We start from the raw sequence: 14,861 nt of genomic DNA, 5'->3' as shown, positions 1-14,861 counted from the left end.
TCATCCCCTGCTAAAATAAAGGTTAAATAAAATAAGTAATAATAAACTTGTGTTGTAATTGATTAAAAAAATAAATAATCCTTAATAGTGGTAGAGACAGATGACCTCTGAGAGCAAACTCCAAAGAGACCACTTTCAAGTCCTCCATCCACAACTCATTCAAACGTAGGAACGGGTTCCTCCAGTCTGACCCCTCTGCTGTTTCTGGCTCCACACCCACCCCGGCCCGGCCATCTACAGGTGTGAAGGTTAGTACCTTTTATGTAGACATTAGTACCTTTTTATGTAGGGCGCTAATGATCCATCAAACTACCAGCCTTCCAGGACACCTACAGCACCCGATGTCACAGGAAGGCCAAAAAGATAATCAAGGACAACAACCACCCGAGCCACTGCCTGTTCACCTCGCTATCATCCAGAAGGCGAGGTCAGTACAGGTGCATCAAAGCTGGGACAGAGAGACTGAAAAACAGCTTCTATCTCAAGGCCATCAGACTGTTAAATAATCTTCACTAGCACATTAGAAGCTGTTTACATATCTTGCATTACTCATCTCATATGTATATACTGTATTCTATACTGTTCTACTGTATCTTAGTCTATGCCACTGACATTGCTTGTCCATATGTTTATTTATATATTCTTAATTCTGTTGCTTTACTTAGATTTGTGTGTATTTGGTATATGTTGTGAAATTGTTCGATATTACTTGTTAGATATACTGCACTGTCAGAGCTAGAAACACAAGCATTTCACTACACCCGCAATAACATTTGCTAAACACGTGTATGTAACCAATAAAATTTGATTTGATTTGATGACATTCCTGGGAGTGTGTACACTTTTGAATTTTTTATTACCATAGCATTTTTGTATGTTCTATATAGTTATGTACTTGAAAATGTATAAATTGACCAATTCGGCCACATTTGGGCAAACTCGTGATGGACACATCGGAGACGTCATACAAAATCTTATGTAGCTCTCTCATTCTTTAATGTATCAGTCTGAAACTTTTGCGACACTTGCTTCAGGTCCTGAGCTACAGGCAGTTAGATTTGGGTGTGTCATTTTAGGCGGAAATTGAGATGAAGGGTCCTATCCTCAAGAGGTTTTAAGGAACATCGAAGTTCAGCAGCTGGAAGCAGCCACATTGTTACCGTGATGAAACAAAATGAATTGTGGGAATTTGAGATTTAATTGTATCACTTATATAAAAATCTGATTATATTTTATAAAATGTTATGATATCTCATTGGCATAGCAATAGTTTTACACTACTCTCCTCCATTACTTTCCAACACCCATACACACACAAAAATATGTATGCACGCATGACTGTAAGTCGCTTTGGATAAAAGCGTCTGCTAAATGGCATATTATTATTATTATTATTTATATTCTCTGACTGAAATACACCGGTACAGGAACAACGTCATGAGCAATTTAGGGTGTGTTCGTAAATTCACTCTGGAGTGCTCATGGGTGTTCGTAAATTCAGAGCGTTGTCAGATTGTCCATTGGTAATTTCTGAGCGTTTTGCTCTCGGAGCATTCAGAGCGCACATTGGACGCTCTGGCCGGGGAATAGGGTTGATCCGAGCGTTCTGACCTCACAATGGCAGTCAAGCAAGGTTGGTTAACTTGCTAGCTATTTCCAGACACAAATGAAGAACACCTCACTCTGACCATTTTACTCCCCCTAGCAAGGCTGGTTAGGCTGTTTTCATGTTATCTAGAGTGTTTGTGACTAACTGTGATGCTGGCAACAATTGAATTACCCTCTTTTGCCGACATTTACTGACACCAGCCATATTCAACGGGCGTTGAGCGTTCGTAAATTCATCAGTTATTCTGCGCTCTGCCACACTCAGATGAGAGTGCTCTGAAATTGGAGTAGATAGCCAGAGTGAATTTATGAAGTCGCCATTCATTTACAAGCGTTATTTTATCTCGTTTGTCAAATACATAAAAAGTAAACATATTTTTCTTTAATAGTAGCAGTCGTTATCGTACCGTATAAAATGTAAATATTTTTTTTTTTACAAAACAGGTCTGTGTAGGGATCTGAATAGACATTTAAATCCAACTGAAGGAGTTTTGTTTTTGTTTGACATTCAGTGTAGTATCGGGAATTTGGATAGTGTTTTTTTGTTTTTGGTAATTAGTATGAATTTTTTCATTCAAAACATTTTGTTTTTGGGGTATTCTTTACAACCCCATACAGTAGGTGGCGGCAATACACCGTATGAGTGTAGTCTGCCAATAAACCTTGAAGAAGAAGAATTACAAAACAGCTTCCACTAGAGACCAACAAAAAGTCGGAACGTTTGTACCTAGTATGTGTTTCAGTCCAGCGGAATTGTTGTGAAACTCATAGCACACCAACGCCGCAAGAAATTTATCGCCTTACTGACAGATTACTCTGTTTTGTAAAGCAGAAATATGTCCATATTTACACCAACAAACCAGATCCGACTCACAAATGTGGCGGTGGTGAGGATGAAAAAGGGAGGAAAACGATTTGAAATCGCCTGCTACAAAAATAAAGTGATGAGCTGGAGATCTGGAGCGTGAGTATTTAAGGAATTTAGCTGATAGCTAGCTAGCAGCAAGAAGCTAGCTAGCTAAATCTATCTGTTTGATACCCACCGAGGCATATAGCAAACACTACCATTATGTCAGACAAATGATAGTATGTTTTCATCTTTGATGTATTTCTAATTAGCTCCGAATGTAACTAAATAATGTTTAAACAATATGTGCTGTTTCGGAGGAGCAAGTCATGACCTATCACTGGCCTTGTATCGTGCATCATATTCTTACCCAGGGCCGAGAGGCTGTGGAATAATGGGGATTTGAGGAACAGTCTAGGTGCCATGTGTTTTGCATCACTGATTCTTTGGACTTTGAAGCACCTACACCTGGCATCTTTTGAATAAAAAAATGGGACCTCCCTCAGAACCAAATCCAGTAGCTGGTCAGAGTTCACACAATATTTGGTTTTAGGTTGTAGAGATTAGCCTTACAATCACTATAGGTATTGAAAGCATCATCTAGCACAGTGCTTCTATTTTTGCCCTAGCACTATTCACCTGATTCCACTAACCAACTCATCGTCAAACCTTTGATTAGTGGAATCAGGTGTGTAGTGCTAGGGCAAAAAAATTGCACCCCTTTGGATCCCCAGGACCAGGATTAAGAAACGGTGATAGCAAAACCCCATGTAAACGCTTAATACATTTCCATACCATTTCCATTTGCCAATTACACAGAGAGAAGGACCTGGATGAAGTGTTGCAGACCAGCTCTGTTTTCAATAATGTTTCTAAGGGTCAGGTTGCCAAGAAAGATGATCTGTCAAAAGCCTTTGGAACAGATGACCTGACCGAGATATGCAAACAAGTAAATACATTGACAAATACAAACTAACACCAGTAACTAATATTAAACTCACATTCAACATTATGTATTGCTGTTAGATTTGCCTATTCTGTATTGCTGTTAGATTTGCCTATTCTGTATTTGTCTTTTCTTTGTCGGTCAGATTTTAGCTAAAGGAGAACTCCAGGTTTCAGACAAGGAGAGGCAGAGCCAGTTGGAGACGAGTTTCAGAGACATTGCGACCATCGTGGCGGAGAAGTGTGTGAACCCAGAGACCAAGCGACCATACACAGTCAACCTCATAGAGAGGGCCATGAAGGATATCCACTACTCTGTCAAGGCCAACAAGAGCACCAAGCAGCAGGTATGGCTGGGACATAGTGTTGTTGCTACAGTACACTCTGGAGCCTAGACATTGTGGTAGAAATATTTGACTCAAAAGTAGTCAACTCAAAAATATCTCAAGAAACTGGAGCTTGTGAATCCAAAAATTAGACTTTATTATTATGTAACAAAGCCGAGGTGCTCCATGGAACATCTACTCTCCTTGGCTCAAAGCTTTCCTTTTATCCAAATACAAATGCATAGTCATCCTTACATTGAATATACAGTTACTCCCCTTAGGGTAAATTATTAACTTATTTCATGGCCACACCACCCTTATCTCTCAACGTCTAGATGTCACATGTTGTTTTCTCCAAAAAGGCTATGTGAACTTTTCCAGATGAGACCTCTTTCCCTTATACAAGCAGTGGCAAGATGTAGCCATACATTATTCCCTTCAAATGTGAGGAGTTTGATCTCTCATATTAAACATTCTTAACATGTATGTTGTTTAGCTATATAAACCAGGATACTTACATGGATGGCTTTCAGTACATACCAACTAATGACAGTCTTTGTCATGCTAATGCCCCATGAATCTAACGGCTGTTTGTTTGTCCCTAGGCTCTGGAGGTGATCAGGCAGCTGAAGGATTCCATAGAAATCCAGAGGGCTCACATGAGGCTAAGGCTGGTCCTGCCGGCCAAGGACGGCAAGAGGCTGAAGGAGAAACTCAAACCCCTCCTCAAGGTGGTGGAAAGTGAAGACTTTGACGACCAGCTGGAGATGGTGAGAGACAGATCCCTCTGGTCAACACTGTGGGGCTGTAAAGCACATGTGTCAAACTAATTCCACGAAGGGCCGAGTGTCTGCGGGTTTTCGCTCCTCCCTTGTACTTGATTGATTAATTGAGGTCACTAATTAGTAAAGAGCTCCCCTCACCTGGTTGTTTAGGTCTTAATTGAAAGGAAAAACCAAAAATCTGCAGACACTAGGCCCTTCACGGAATGAGTTTGATACCCCTGCTCTAAACTGAAATGGTTATATCTTATCTAGACATGATACCCAAACGAATATGTAATACATTGTATATGCTATGAGTGGTAAATAGTTCAAGTAATGCAACAACAACAACTCTCTCCCTCCCCCTCTCTATATATATTTCTCTCCCCCTCCCTCCATCCTCCAGGTGTGTCTGGTGGACCCAGGCTGCTTCAGGGAGATAGATGAGTTGATCCGCTGTGAGACGAAAGGTAAAGGTTCCCTGGAGGTGCTCAGTCTGAAGGATGTGGAAGAGGGAGACGAGAGGCTGGAATAGCCTTCACACAGAGCCCTATAGGACTACATACATACACTATCTTGCCACACAAACTGCAAACCCATAATTAAAGAGACCGCTATTTCTAATACCAATGGAGCCCTTCTTATTTCCAGACTCTGTATATTTAAATATATATATTTTCCTGCCCTAAATACAACTACTGGATGTATAGTCTCTCGTGACTGCTGATTTGTTTCTGGGTGCCGAGATTACTGGATTTATAACCTCTTGCAAGTTGCATGATGCTTTAGCGCGGAGGTTGGTGGAAACCTGTGCTCAAATATTGAGATGCTCTGTATTTATTTAGTTTACAAAACAAGTTTGAGTCTTGTCAGGTATTGACCAGTTTTTCACTTCATATTATGAGTTTTGACAAACACTGACAGAACATTTTCAATCATTATATTGACCCATTTCCGGCCGTGTCATGAAAAGTTGCATGCGCATGAAAGGGGATTGTTTACATGGAAGTGGATAGGACAACATGTGATGTTAAATGCAGCTTGTGCAAGTTAACAAACGTGGAATCCGATGGTTAACATCTACAACATCGCAGATGTCATCGGAGGGTTGATTTATCTAGAAAAATATCACAAATGGAGCTAGATAGATAAAGCCAGAAGAATAATATACTTGTTGAACATAGCTATAGCCATCAGTCTTGTGTTTTCATGGTCATCACTCACTGCTAAGTTTGTCAAGGTCCCGACATCGGTGTATAGCTATCTGCCACAGGGCTTTTTGCTGCGAGCATGCACGTGCACAACTCGAATGTGACGTTTGCTTATAAACAGAAAATGGCTCTATATAATTGAATGAAGTAATTTTTATGAGTCAACTTCTACTCAAGTAATTAATATGGTTTTGACCCTGCCTTTCATTTTACCAAGTGTGCCATTTCACCATGTTTGAAAAGTCATTTTATTATGAATAGTTCATTTAACCACTTAATTTTTTGTTATTTTTCAAAATTAAATGAGTCTTTCCTTATAAACAATTGCAAATAAAAACGTAATAATCTATTTCATCTATTTCATTGTTTTTATTAATTATTTTGTGATTTAATCCCAAGTTTATGCAGGTAAAGTGACAATATCAAGAATTTATGTTACTGACATTATTCAAGAGCAGAAATTGTACCATACCATAATTGTACAGTGCCTTCAGAAAGTATTCATACCCTTTGACTTATTCCACATTTTGTAGATCGTTTTTCTCACCTATCTACACACATTACCCCATAATGAAAAGTGAAAACATGTTTTTAGAAATGTTTGCAAATGTATTGAAAATTTAAATAGAAATATCTCATTTATTTAAGTATTCACACCCCTGAGTCAATACATGTTAGAATCACCTTTGGCAGCGATTACAGCTTGTGAGTCTTTCTGGGTAAGTCTCTAAGAGCTTTGCACACCTGGATTGCACACTATTTTCTAATTATTATTAAGATTATTCAAGCTCTGTGAAGTTCGTTGTTAATCATTGCTAGACAGCCATTTTCAAGTCTTGCCATGGATTTTCAAGCTGATTTAAGACTAAACTGTAACTAGGCCACTCAGGAAAATCCAATGTCGTCTTGGTAAACAACTCCAGTGTACAGTATACTTGTAGTGGTCCTCTGTTCTGTAGCTCAGCTGGTAGAGCACGGCGCTTGTAACGCCAAGGTAGTGGGTTCGATCCCCGGGACCACCCATACACAAAAAAATAAATAATGTATGCACGCATGACTGTAAGTCGCTTTGGATAAAAGCGTCTGCTAAATGGCATATTATTATTTATATTATACTTGGCTTTCCGTTTTAGGTTATTATCCTGCTGAAAGGTCAAATTGTCTCCCAGTGTCTGTTGGAAAGCAGACTGAACCAGGTTTTCCTCTAGGATTTTGCCTGTGCTTAGCTCTATTCCGTTTCTTTTTATAAAAAACAACTCCTTAGACCTTGCCAATGACAAATATATCCATAACATGATGCAGCCACCAACATGCTTGAAAATATGAAGAGTGGTACTCAGTGATATGTTGTTGGATTTGCCCCAAACATAACGCTTTGTATTCAGGACATAAAGTCCATTTCTTTGACACATTTTTAGCAGTTTTACTTTAGTGCCTTATTGCAATCAGGATGCATGTTTTGGAATAGTTTTATTCTGTACAGGCTTCCTTCTTTTCACTTGGTCATTTAGGTTAGTGTTGTGGAGTAACTACAATGTTGTTGATCCATCCTCCCTTTTCTCCTATCAAAGCCATTCAGCTCTGTAACTGTTTTAAAGTTACCATTGGTCTCATGGTGAAATCCCTGAGCAGTTCCCTTCCTCTCCGGCAACTGAGTTAGGAAGGACGCCTGTATCTTTGTAGTGACTGGGTGTATTGATAACTTCACCTTGCTCAAAGGGATATTCAATGTCTACTTTTTAAATGTTTTACCAATCTACCATTCAGTGCCCTTCTTTGCGAGGCATTGGAAAACCTCCCTGGTCTTTGTGGTTTAATCTGTGTTTAAAATTCACTGCTCGACTGAGGGACCTTACAGATAATTGTATGTGTGGGGTACAAAGATGAGGTAATCATAAAAAAATCATGTTAAACACTATTATTGCACACAGAGGGAGTCCATGCAACTTATTATGTGACTTGTTAAGCACATTTTTACTCCTGAACTTATTTAGCCTTGCCATAACAAAGGGGTTGAATACTTATTGACTCAAGACATTTTAGCTTTTCATTTATTATTAATTTATAAAAATGTCTAAAAACAGAATTCCACTTTGACATTATGGGGTATTGTGTGTAGGCCAGTGACACACAATCTAAATGTAATTTTAAAAAAATATTCAGGCTGTAACACAACAACATGTGGAAAACATCAAGGGGTGTGAATACTTTCTGAAGGCACTGTAACACTTTAATGCTTAACCCTCACCAGCAATACAAAAATTAAGCAAATTGACAACATTTCAGACCCAATTATTACAGTTGAAAGCGCAATTCACTCTCCATGTTTAGTGCTACTCCTTTACCCTTATCATAAATTCTTCAACATCTTTCAAAGTGCTTCATTGCAGTAGAATAATGACTTCTAACATTTACTATAGTACCTAGAAATCCATTCATACCTAATACATATGCAATTTAGGTAGGATTTCACAGAAGAATAGTTCATAGGTGGAAGGTTCCTCACTCAAGGCCCTCAGTGATTGCATCTTCTCATTAAGGCTGTGTTGTTTCCCGAGCATACTGGCTGTGTCTAAAAGCAGTCCTGTGGATAGTATCCAGGGGGTTGGTTGGCTCCTGCTCCACCCCAGGATAACCTGGAGGGTAACCCCCTCTTTCTGACTCCTCCTGTTGCTGGAACGTGGGGCATCTGGTACTGCGAAACCCTCCCACTACTAACATCAGAGAGAAGGAGATCCATCCTATGTACAGAGCAGGTCCCCAGTCTCTCCTCAGCACCACAGCACCCTCCAGTGGCTCGTTAGTGTGGTGGCAGGTCCAAGCAACAGGGACAAGCAGCAGTATTCCAGACAGCACAAACAACACACCGGAGACAACTTTCACCTGATTCCTCTTCGGAAACCACACCTCTCCAATGATACTGATGAGCACAGCAAAACCTCCAGCAGCTATAGAAGCCATGATCAAGCCTCTCCATGTTTGGAAGTTTCCAGAGAGGGATAACAAAGACTGGTAGAAGGAGCAGTGGAGGCTACCGTCATGGTTGAGGTCCCAGTAGTCCCATTCCAGCCACACCCCGTCCCAGTATGCCGGCAGCGTGGCTGTGGAGTTGTCCAGAGTGCCGCTGACTTTCCACAGGGGCAGACAGCGGGTGAGGATGGCGCACAGCCAGCCTGTAATGCCCAGGCCCAACGCCGCTAACTCCAACTGCCTCTTCATGACTGAGCTGAGCTTAGCTCCTCACAGGAAGAGGCCTAACAGCAGGGTTTAACCAGCTGCAGGCACAGCAGGGTGGGGTGTATGTGTGCCTGTGTGTGTGTGCCTGCCTGTGAGCGTGTTTGTGCCTGTGTGTGTCTAGCCTGTGTGATGTGAAAGCGCTCCTTCCGGATTCCTGAAAAGAAAAGGGCGTGGGGCAGCAGTGCAGCTCTACAGCTGGGGAATAAAGGGGATTCCTTCTGTTTACTGTGCCATGGTTTCACAACAATCCCTCTTTTTCAGTTTCGCCACAGCCACTAAAACAAAGATGCCACTGTGTCTTCTGTTGACTTCAGCCTCTGACTTTGTGGTCTTGTAGGAAAATGTAATTGTGAAATAAGCCTTGTGTGCCTCACCATGTACAGCATCTAGTCTTTCACACTTAATTCTGAATGCTCGATGTTCTCCCTTCTAATCAGTTTTGATACACTTTTTCCAATAAGATAAATAAAAGAGATGCAATAAAAGTAATTTAGAATCAAAATGTTTATTTATATTCGGATCAAATCGCAAATCAATCAAATAACATGCTTTGTTGCCCTCTAAAATCTATTTTCTTTGCATGCAGATTCTAGTCACAAAATAAACTGTGATAAACATTGTTACAAAACACATTACAAGTAATAACCACAGTTGAATAAGATGTAAAATACAACACAGGGATGTAAAAACAATCTGGTTCATTCAGTGGATGTACTTGTACTGTCAATAACAGTAACCTATTGATTTTCAGTGATTATCTTTCAATAACAGATATTTCCTCAGCAAACATCTTTCATGGTGATAGTGAACATTTGAATAGCTACAAGTACCTAAGTCAGACTTATTTTGTAACAAGAATTAATTAACATGATCTTATTTTTAATAACTTCCACCAAAGCTATAAAATAGTTGGAATTATTTTGCACTATGGCCTATTTATTGCCTTACCTCCATAACTTACTTCATTTGCACACACTGTATATAGATTTTCTATTTTTCTATTGTGTTATTGACTGTACGTTTTTGTTTATCCCATATGTAACTCTGTGTTGTTGTTGTTTTTATCGCACTGCTTTGCTTTATCTTGGCCAGGTCGCAGTTGGAAATAAGAACATGTTCCCAACTGGCTTACCTGGTTAAATAAAGGTGAAATAAAATAAAAAATTAATCGTTCCAGGGCAATTCTAAATGTATCAAAGTCAGACAATAGACTGCATGACCAGTCCTACAATGTACACAATTACAATGTTCTCATGGAAAAACATGCTGTGACATGTCTCTTCAGAGTGCCAACAACTGCCAACTCTATTTGCCTGAAGTTAACAGGCAAATAAAGCACTCCCCCCTCACACATAGTTCTTTATGGCGTAGCTGCTGTGAGTGGGCGTCCTAGCCAGGGTGTACCTACTGCTGGATCCATGCCTGCCCTCTCTCCCCCCTGGAGGACAGCTGGTACACAGCACCCCTCCTCCACAGAACAGGAACCCAGAGGTCACCCAGCCCACATAGATGGCCGCCCCCATCTCCTTCTTCAGCATCTCAGGGACCCGCGGGTTATAGAAGTCCCTAATGATGGACTGGGCCGTCCAGGACACAGCCACTATGGTGCTTAACCCAGCCAGGGCGAAGGTGACCCCTGCGGCCTGCACCACGCAGGCTTTGACCCTGGGATTGCTCAGGCAGTTGGTGCACCTAGCCCCCAGGAGGAAGACGAGGAACGCCAGGCAGCCCAGTACCATGCTGATGACGATGAGGCCCCTGGCCGCCTGGAGGTCAGGGGACAGGTCTAGAAGAGCGTCGTAGATCTTACACTGCATCTGTCCCGTGGTTTCAGACACACAGGTCATCCACAGGCCCTCCCAGAACACCTGCATGACCACCAGGTGGGTGCCAATGAACGCTGTGACCTTCCACATGGGCAGGGCGCAGATCAAGATGGTGCCTGCCAGGCCCACCATGGACAGGGTGATGCCCAGCTCCTCCACAGCCATGGGGGGGGGGGGGGGGGGGGCGCTACAGTTTGCCCAGAACTGGGGATGAAACAAAGGGAAAATAAGTATTAACAATATGCTCAACATGGCTGTTTGCTCATTCATGGCTGGTTCATACCACACATATTTTTTTCTATTTATACTTTTTTAATTTCCATTTACAAAGACAACAACGGAAAAGTTTTGGTCATTTAGTAGACACTCTTATCTAAATCAACTTACAGTACTGAGTCCATGCATTTTCATACTGTGACCTGGCAGAAGTCAAGCCTGCGGGGGGGGAGGTCAATAAGTACATGAATTCCCTTAACCAATTGTCCATGCTGAAGCACTGCAGTTTATGCACTTTCCAATTTAAAAATATTGTCTGTTTGACTGAAAGGAAGGCCAAAGCAATGATGCATTGCGTGGTTCTAAGTTGGACATTGTCCACCGTACAGTACTCCCTAACAGGCACACTACAGGACAAAGTGGGATACATACATAAAGAATTCCAGCAACATATCTACCTCAGTCCAAAATCTTTTGACGGCTGGACATTTCCAGAACAGATGCATTGGTGTACCAACCTCACCACAGCCATGCCAACACAAATATGAAAGGCTTTGATCCATATTTTTCAACCTATGAGGTGTGATATAATCCCTGTGCAAGACCTTCGTTTGAATAATTGTATACCTTACACAGTTGGATATCGATGTTGTGTTTTTCCATATTGCATCCCACTGTGCTGCGGTGAGAGATATGCCCAAGTCCTCTTCCCAACGTAACTGAGTAGGGATGTTGCTGTTTGGGGAGGAGTGGCCAATCAGCTTGTATAATGCGGAAACTGTTCCTTTCCCATTAGCAGCACCCCTCAGTTTGTTGCTTATCACACTTTTAGATCCCTTTTAGGAAATTCATTAAAAATTTGATTTGAGCTGCAAATAGGGTATAAATGCCATATCATTCAGGCCAAATTCTGCTAGAAACTCTTTCAGTGGAATGATACTGTATCTCTCACCCTTATATCCTGCCCCGTCTAAATGATGTTTTGGAGTTGCCAGGTTCTGTGTCTTGCCAACTGCAGTAAACAAGGGGTTGTTCCATATTGGACATGAAGGGAGGGATGCTCCATTGATAGATAACCTTTTATGAAGTATCTTTGCCACTTCACATGAAAACTCCAGTAGTGGATAATCTATTTTACAGTGGAAGTTGGGGTACTACCATAATGATTATATGGAGATAGATTTGCTACAGTATGTTCTGTTTACAATTTTCTCCTCTAGCCACTCACAGTTACCACGCTTTGCTTCTCACTTCGCTGCTAAAAATACATTGAAGATCTACTAAACCAGAATGGTTTAAATAGTGAATTGCCAGATTTAATTATTCAACAGTGTGCCTACAATGGACTATACAAGGTCAGTGATTCAGTCAGCACAACATTGAGATGTGATATATCTCGTTAACTTGACATGAGTTTGACTTTACTAAATAAAGTGATATACAAAACAAATTAAATGTATTCATTTCCGTGACTCTGAGCAGCGTTTCCCATCTATGTTCCTATTAGATAAACGTCACAGGATGTTTACAATGGTAGGTGGCATTGTTAGGAGGTTTGTCATAGTTTTTGTCATGTGGGGGGTAGACAGTTTCTTCATCATTTGTCGTAAAAGAACTGTGCTGAGAAAGGGCATAATGATATACCACTAGGAAGCAGTAGTGTGTCATCAGTGTATTTGATGGAGGGACATGACTGAGGTGTTGCACTATATTGCAGGTTTCTTTGAATATAATAGAAAGAGAACAAGAAACAGTGAAACAGTCATTCTGAGTGAAACAATTATGCTAAAGTTGATACTGGGCGGAATATGAGGATGATTTGATCATTCAATCTTACTGAATATTAATGGACAGTCTTTCTGTAACACTACTAAATATAATGTGACAATCAATGAGTTGATGTAAAAGTTTATCTTAATAACACAATAACAAAAACACCTAAGGCTAAGAGAATTTACTGGTGAGACAAATTAGACAAATAACTAAAGGAAGGGATTGTATTTTTCTGCATGAGAACGGCGTAACTCGAGCCCCTCTCTCTCCCTGATCGACAGATCTGATAGCATGGGAACATAACACTGCTTTCTCACAGCTTAGTGTGAACTGACTCAACTCACTCCAGTCTTTTTATTAACTCAACCATAATTGATTATTTTATTGATTTAGACGTTAAGAGTGGATTGATTGCCCCTTTACAATAATAACTGTCACAATAGACATACAGTCAAACAAAAAAAACAAAAATTGTAAAGTGGTTGTACTACTGGCTATAAGGTGAATGCACCAATTTGTAAGTCGCTCTGGATAAGAGCGTCTGCTAAATGACGTAAATGTAAATGTAAATGTAAATGTCAACCCAATGTCTGGAGGCCTTGTAATTGTATATGTTGGTCGAAAAACACATTGAAGTGATGTAGTCATTGAGTTTGAAGCCTGGGTGGAGTTCTCTGACACCAGTTCCTGTCAAACAGGTTTTCTCAGTGTTCTGTTTTAACCTCACAGACAGTATTTTATGATCATGATGAATGCATATGGAAAACAAGAACATCAGTGGGAGAACTGAATCAACACACACACCTGAAATATGAAAAGATAGTGTCATGTAATAAAAGAGACCATACAACAGTATTAATAGGTGCTGACTAATATAATTTGCAACAGTGGACTGTAAAATCAACTTCCTTTAAATGGTTGAAAATTACATTGCCATGCAATACTTTGAGAAACAAATAACATTTACACTACCGTTCAAAAGTTTGGGGTCACTTAGAAAGGTCCTTGTTTTCGAAAGAAAATAAAAAAAATTGTCCATTAAAATAACATCAAATTGATCAGAAATACAGTGTAGACATTGTTAATGTTGTAAATGGCTATTGTAGCTGGAAACAATTTTTAATGGAAAATCTACATAGGCGTACAGAGGCCCATTATCAGCAACCATCAGTCCTATGTTCTAATGGCACGTTGTGTTTGCTAATCCAAGTTTATCATTTTAAAAGGCTAATTGATCATTAGAAAACCCTTTTGCAATTATGTTAGCACAGCTGAAAATGGTTGTACTGATTAAAGAAGCAATACAACTGGCCTTCTTGAGACTAGTTGAGTATCTGGAGCATCAGCAATTGTGGGTTCGATTACAGAATCAAAATGGCCAGAAACAAATAACTTTCTTCTGAAACTCATCAGTCTATTCTTGTTCTGAGAAATGAAGGCTATTCCATGCGAGAAATTGCCAAGAAACTAAAGTTCTCATACAACGCTGTGTACTACTCCCTTCACAGAACAGCGCAAACGGGCTCTAACCACAATAGAAAGAGGAGTGGGAGGTCCCGGTGCACAACTGAGCAAGAGGACAAATACATTAGAGTGTCTACTTTGAGAAACCGACACCTCACAGGTCCTCAACTGGCAGCTTCATTAAATAGTACTCGCAAAACACCAGTCTCAACGTCAACAGTGAAGAGGTGACTCCGGGATGCTGACCTTCTAGGCAGAGTTGCAAAGAAAAAGCTATATCTCAGACTGGCCAATAAAAATAAAATATTAAGATGGGCAAAAGAACACAAACACTGGACAGAGGAAGATTGGAAAAAAGTGTTATGGACAGACAAATCGAAGTTTGAGGTGTTCGGATCACAAAGATGAACATTTGTGAGGCTCAGGCGAAATGAAAAGATGCTGGAGGAGTGCTTGATGTCATCTGTCAAGCATGGTGGAGGCATTGTGATGGTCTGGGGGTGCTTTGGTGGTGGTAAAGTGGGAGATTTGTACAGGGTAAAAGGGATCTTGCCATACCCTGTGGATGGCACTTGATTGGAGCCCATTTCCTCCTACAACAGGACAAGGACCCAAAGCACAGCTCCAAACTATGCAAGAACTAT

The 14,861-nt window shown here is 40.5% G+C and overlaps 3 protein-coding genes across 4 annotated transcripts; 1 reads left to right on the top strand and 2 right to left on the bottom strand.

Annotated features, from left to right (window-relative positions):
* Nucleotides 1-2,276: 2,276 nt before the first annotated feature.
* On the top strand, nt 2,277-6,050 carry LOC311105892 (ribosome maturation protein SBDS). The gene is made up of 5 exons (XM_084148117.1): nt 2,277-2,572; nt 3,275-3,404; nt 3,547-3,747; nt 4,332-4,496; nt 4,897-6,050. The coding sequence occupies exons 1-5, from the start codon at nt 2,445-2,447 to the stop codon at nt 5,023-5,025; spliced, it is 753 nt and encodes a 250-aa protein (XP_084004243.1). The 5' UTR covers nt 2,277-2,444; the 3' UTR covers nt 5,026-6,050.
* Nucleotides 6,051-7,734: 1,684 nt separating this feature from the next.
* On the bottom strand, nt 7,735-8,920 carry LOC311105537 (claudin-4-like; the record flags this gene model as incomplete). Its single annotated transcript, XM_084147714.1, has 1 exon — nt 7,735-8,920. The coding sequence occupies one exon, from the start codon at nt 8,918-8,920 to the stop codon at nt 8,237-8,239; it is 684 nt and encodes a 227-aa protein (XP_084003840.1). The 3' UTR covers nt 7,735-8,236.
* Nucleotides 8,921-9,426: 506 nt separating this feature from the next.
* On the bottom strand, nt 9,427-11,910 carry LOC311105536 (claudin-4-like). Of its 2 annotated transcripts, none has more exons than XM_084147712.1 (3): nt 11,439-11,701; nt 11,152-11,199; nt 9,427-10,968 (listed from the first exon to the last, which is right to left on the bottom strand). In XM_084147712.1, exons 2-3 carry the CDS (start codon nt 11,173-11,175, stop codon nt 10,285-10,287), a joined length of 708 nt encoding a protein of 235 aa, XP_084003838.1. In that variant the 5' UTR covers nt 11,176-11,199; nt 11,439-11,701; the 3' UTR covers nt 9,427-10,284. The 2 variants fall into 2 exon arrangements, with proteins under 2 accessions (XP_084003838.1, XP_084003839.1); XM_084147713.1 differs by having other exon boundaries at nt 9,433-10,968; nt 11,613-11,910.
* Nucleotides 11,911-14,861: the final 2,951 nt, after the last annotated feature.

Source organism: Coregonus lavaretus, assembly GCF_964263955.1.
Source record: "Coregonus lavaretus genome assembly, chromosome: 30".
Taxonomy (NCBI): Eukaryota; Metazoa; Chordata; class Actinopteri; order Salmoniformes; family Salmonidae; genus Coregonus; species Coregonus lavaretus.
Note: the sequence above shows the minus strand (reverse complement) of the source record. Positions and strands in the feature narration are given on the sequence as shown.

Excerpts from the sequence above, each read along its gene's own strand:
- LOC311105536 (XM_084147713.1), bottom strand. The coding sequence starts at position 11,175 with ATGAAAATGCATGGACTCAGTACT. Across the intron at positions 10,969-11,151 it reads AAATGCATGGACTCAGTACT|TTCTGGGCAAACTGTAGCGC; the intron begins GTAAGTTGATTT and ends TTTCATCCCCAG.
- LOC311105892 (XM_084148117.1), top strand. The coding sequence starts at position 2,445 with ATGTCCATATTTACACCAACAAACCAGATCCGACTCACAAATGTGGCG. Across the intron at positions 3,405-3,546 it reads TGACCGAGATATGCAAACAA|ATTTTAGCTAAAGGAGAACT; the intron begins GTAAATACATTG and ends TTTGTCGGTCAG. Across the intron at positions 4,497-4,896 it reads TTGACGACCAGCTGGAGATG|GTGTGTCTGGTGGACCCAGG; the intron begins GTGAGAGACAGA and ends TCCATCCTCCAG.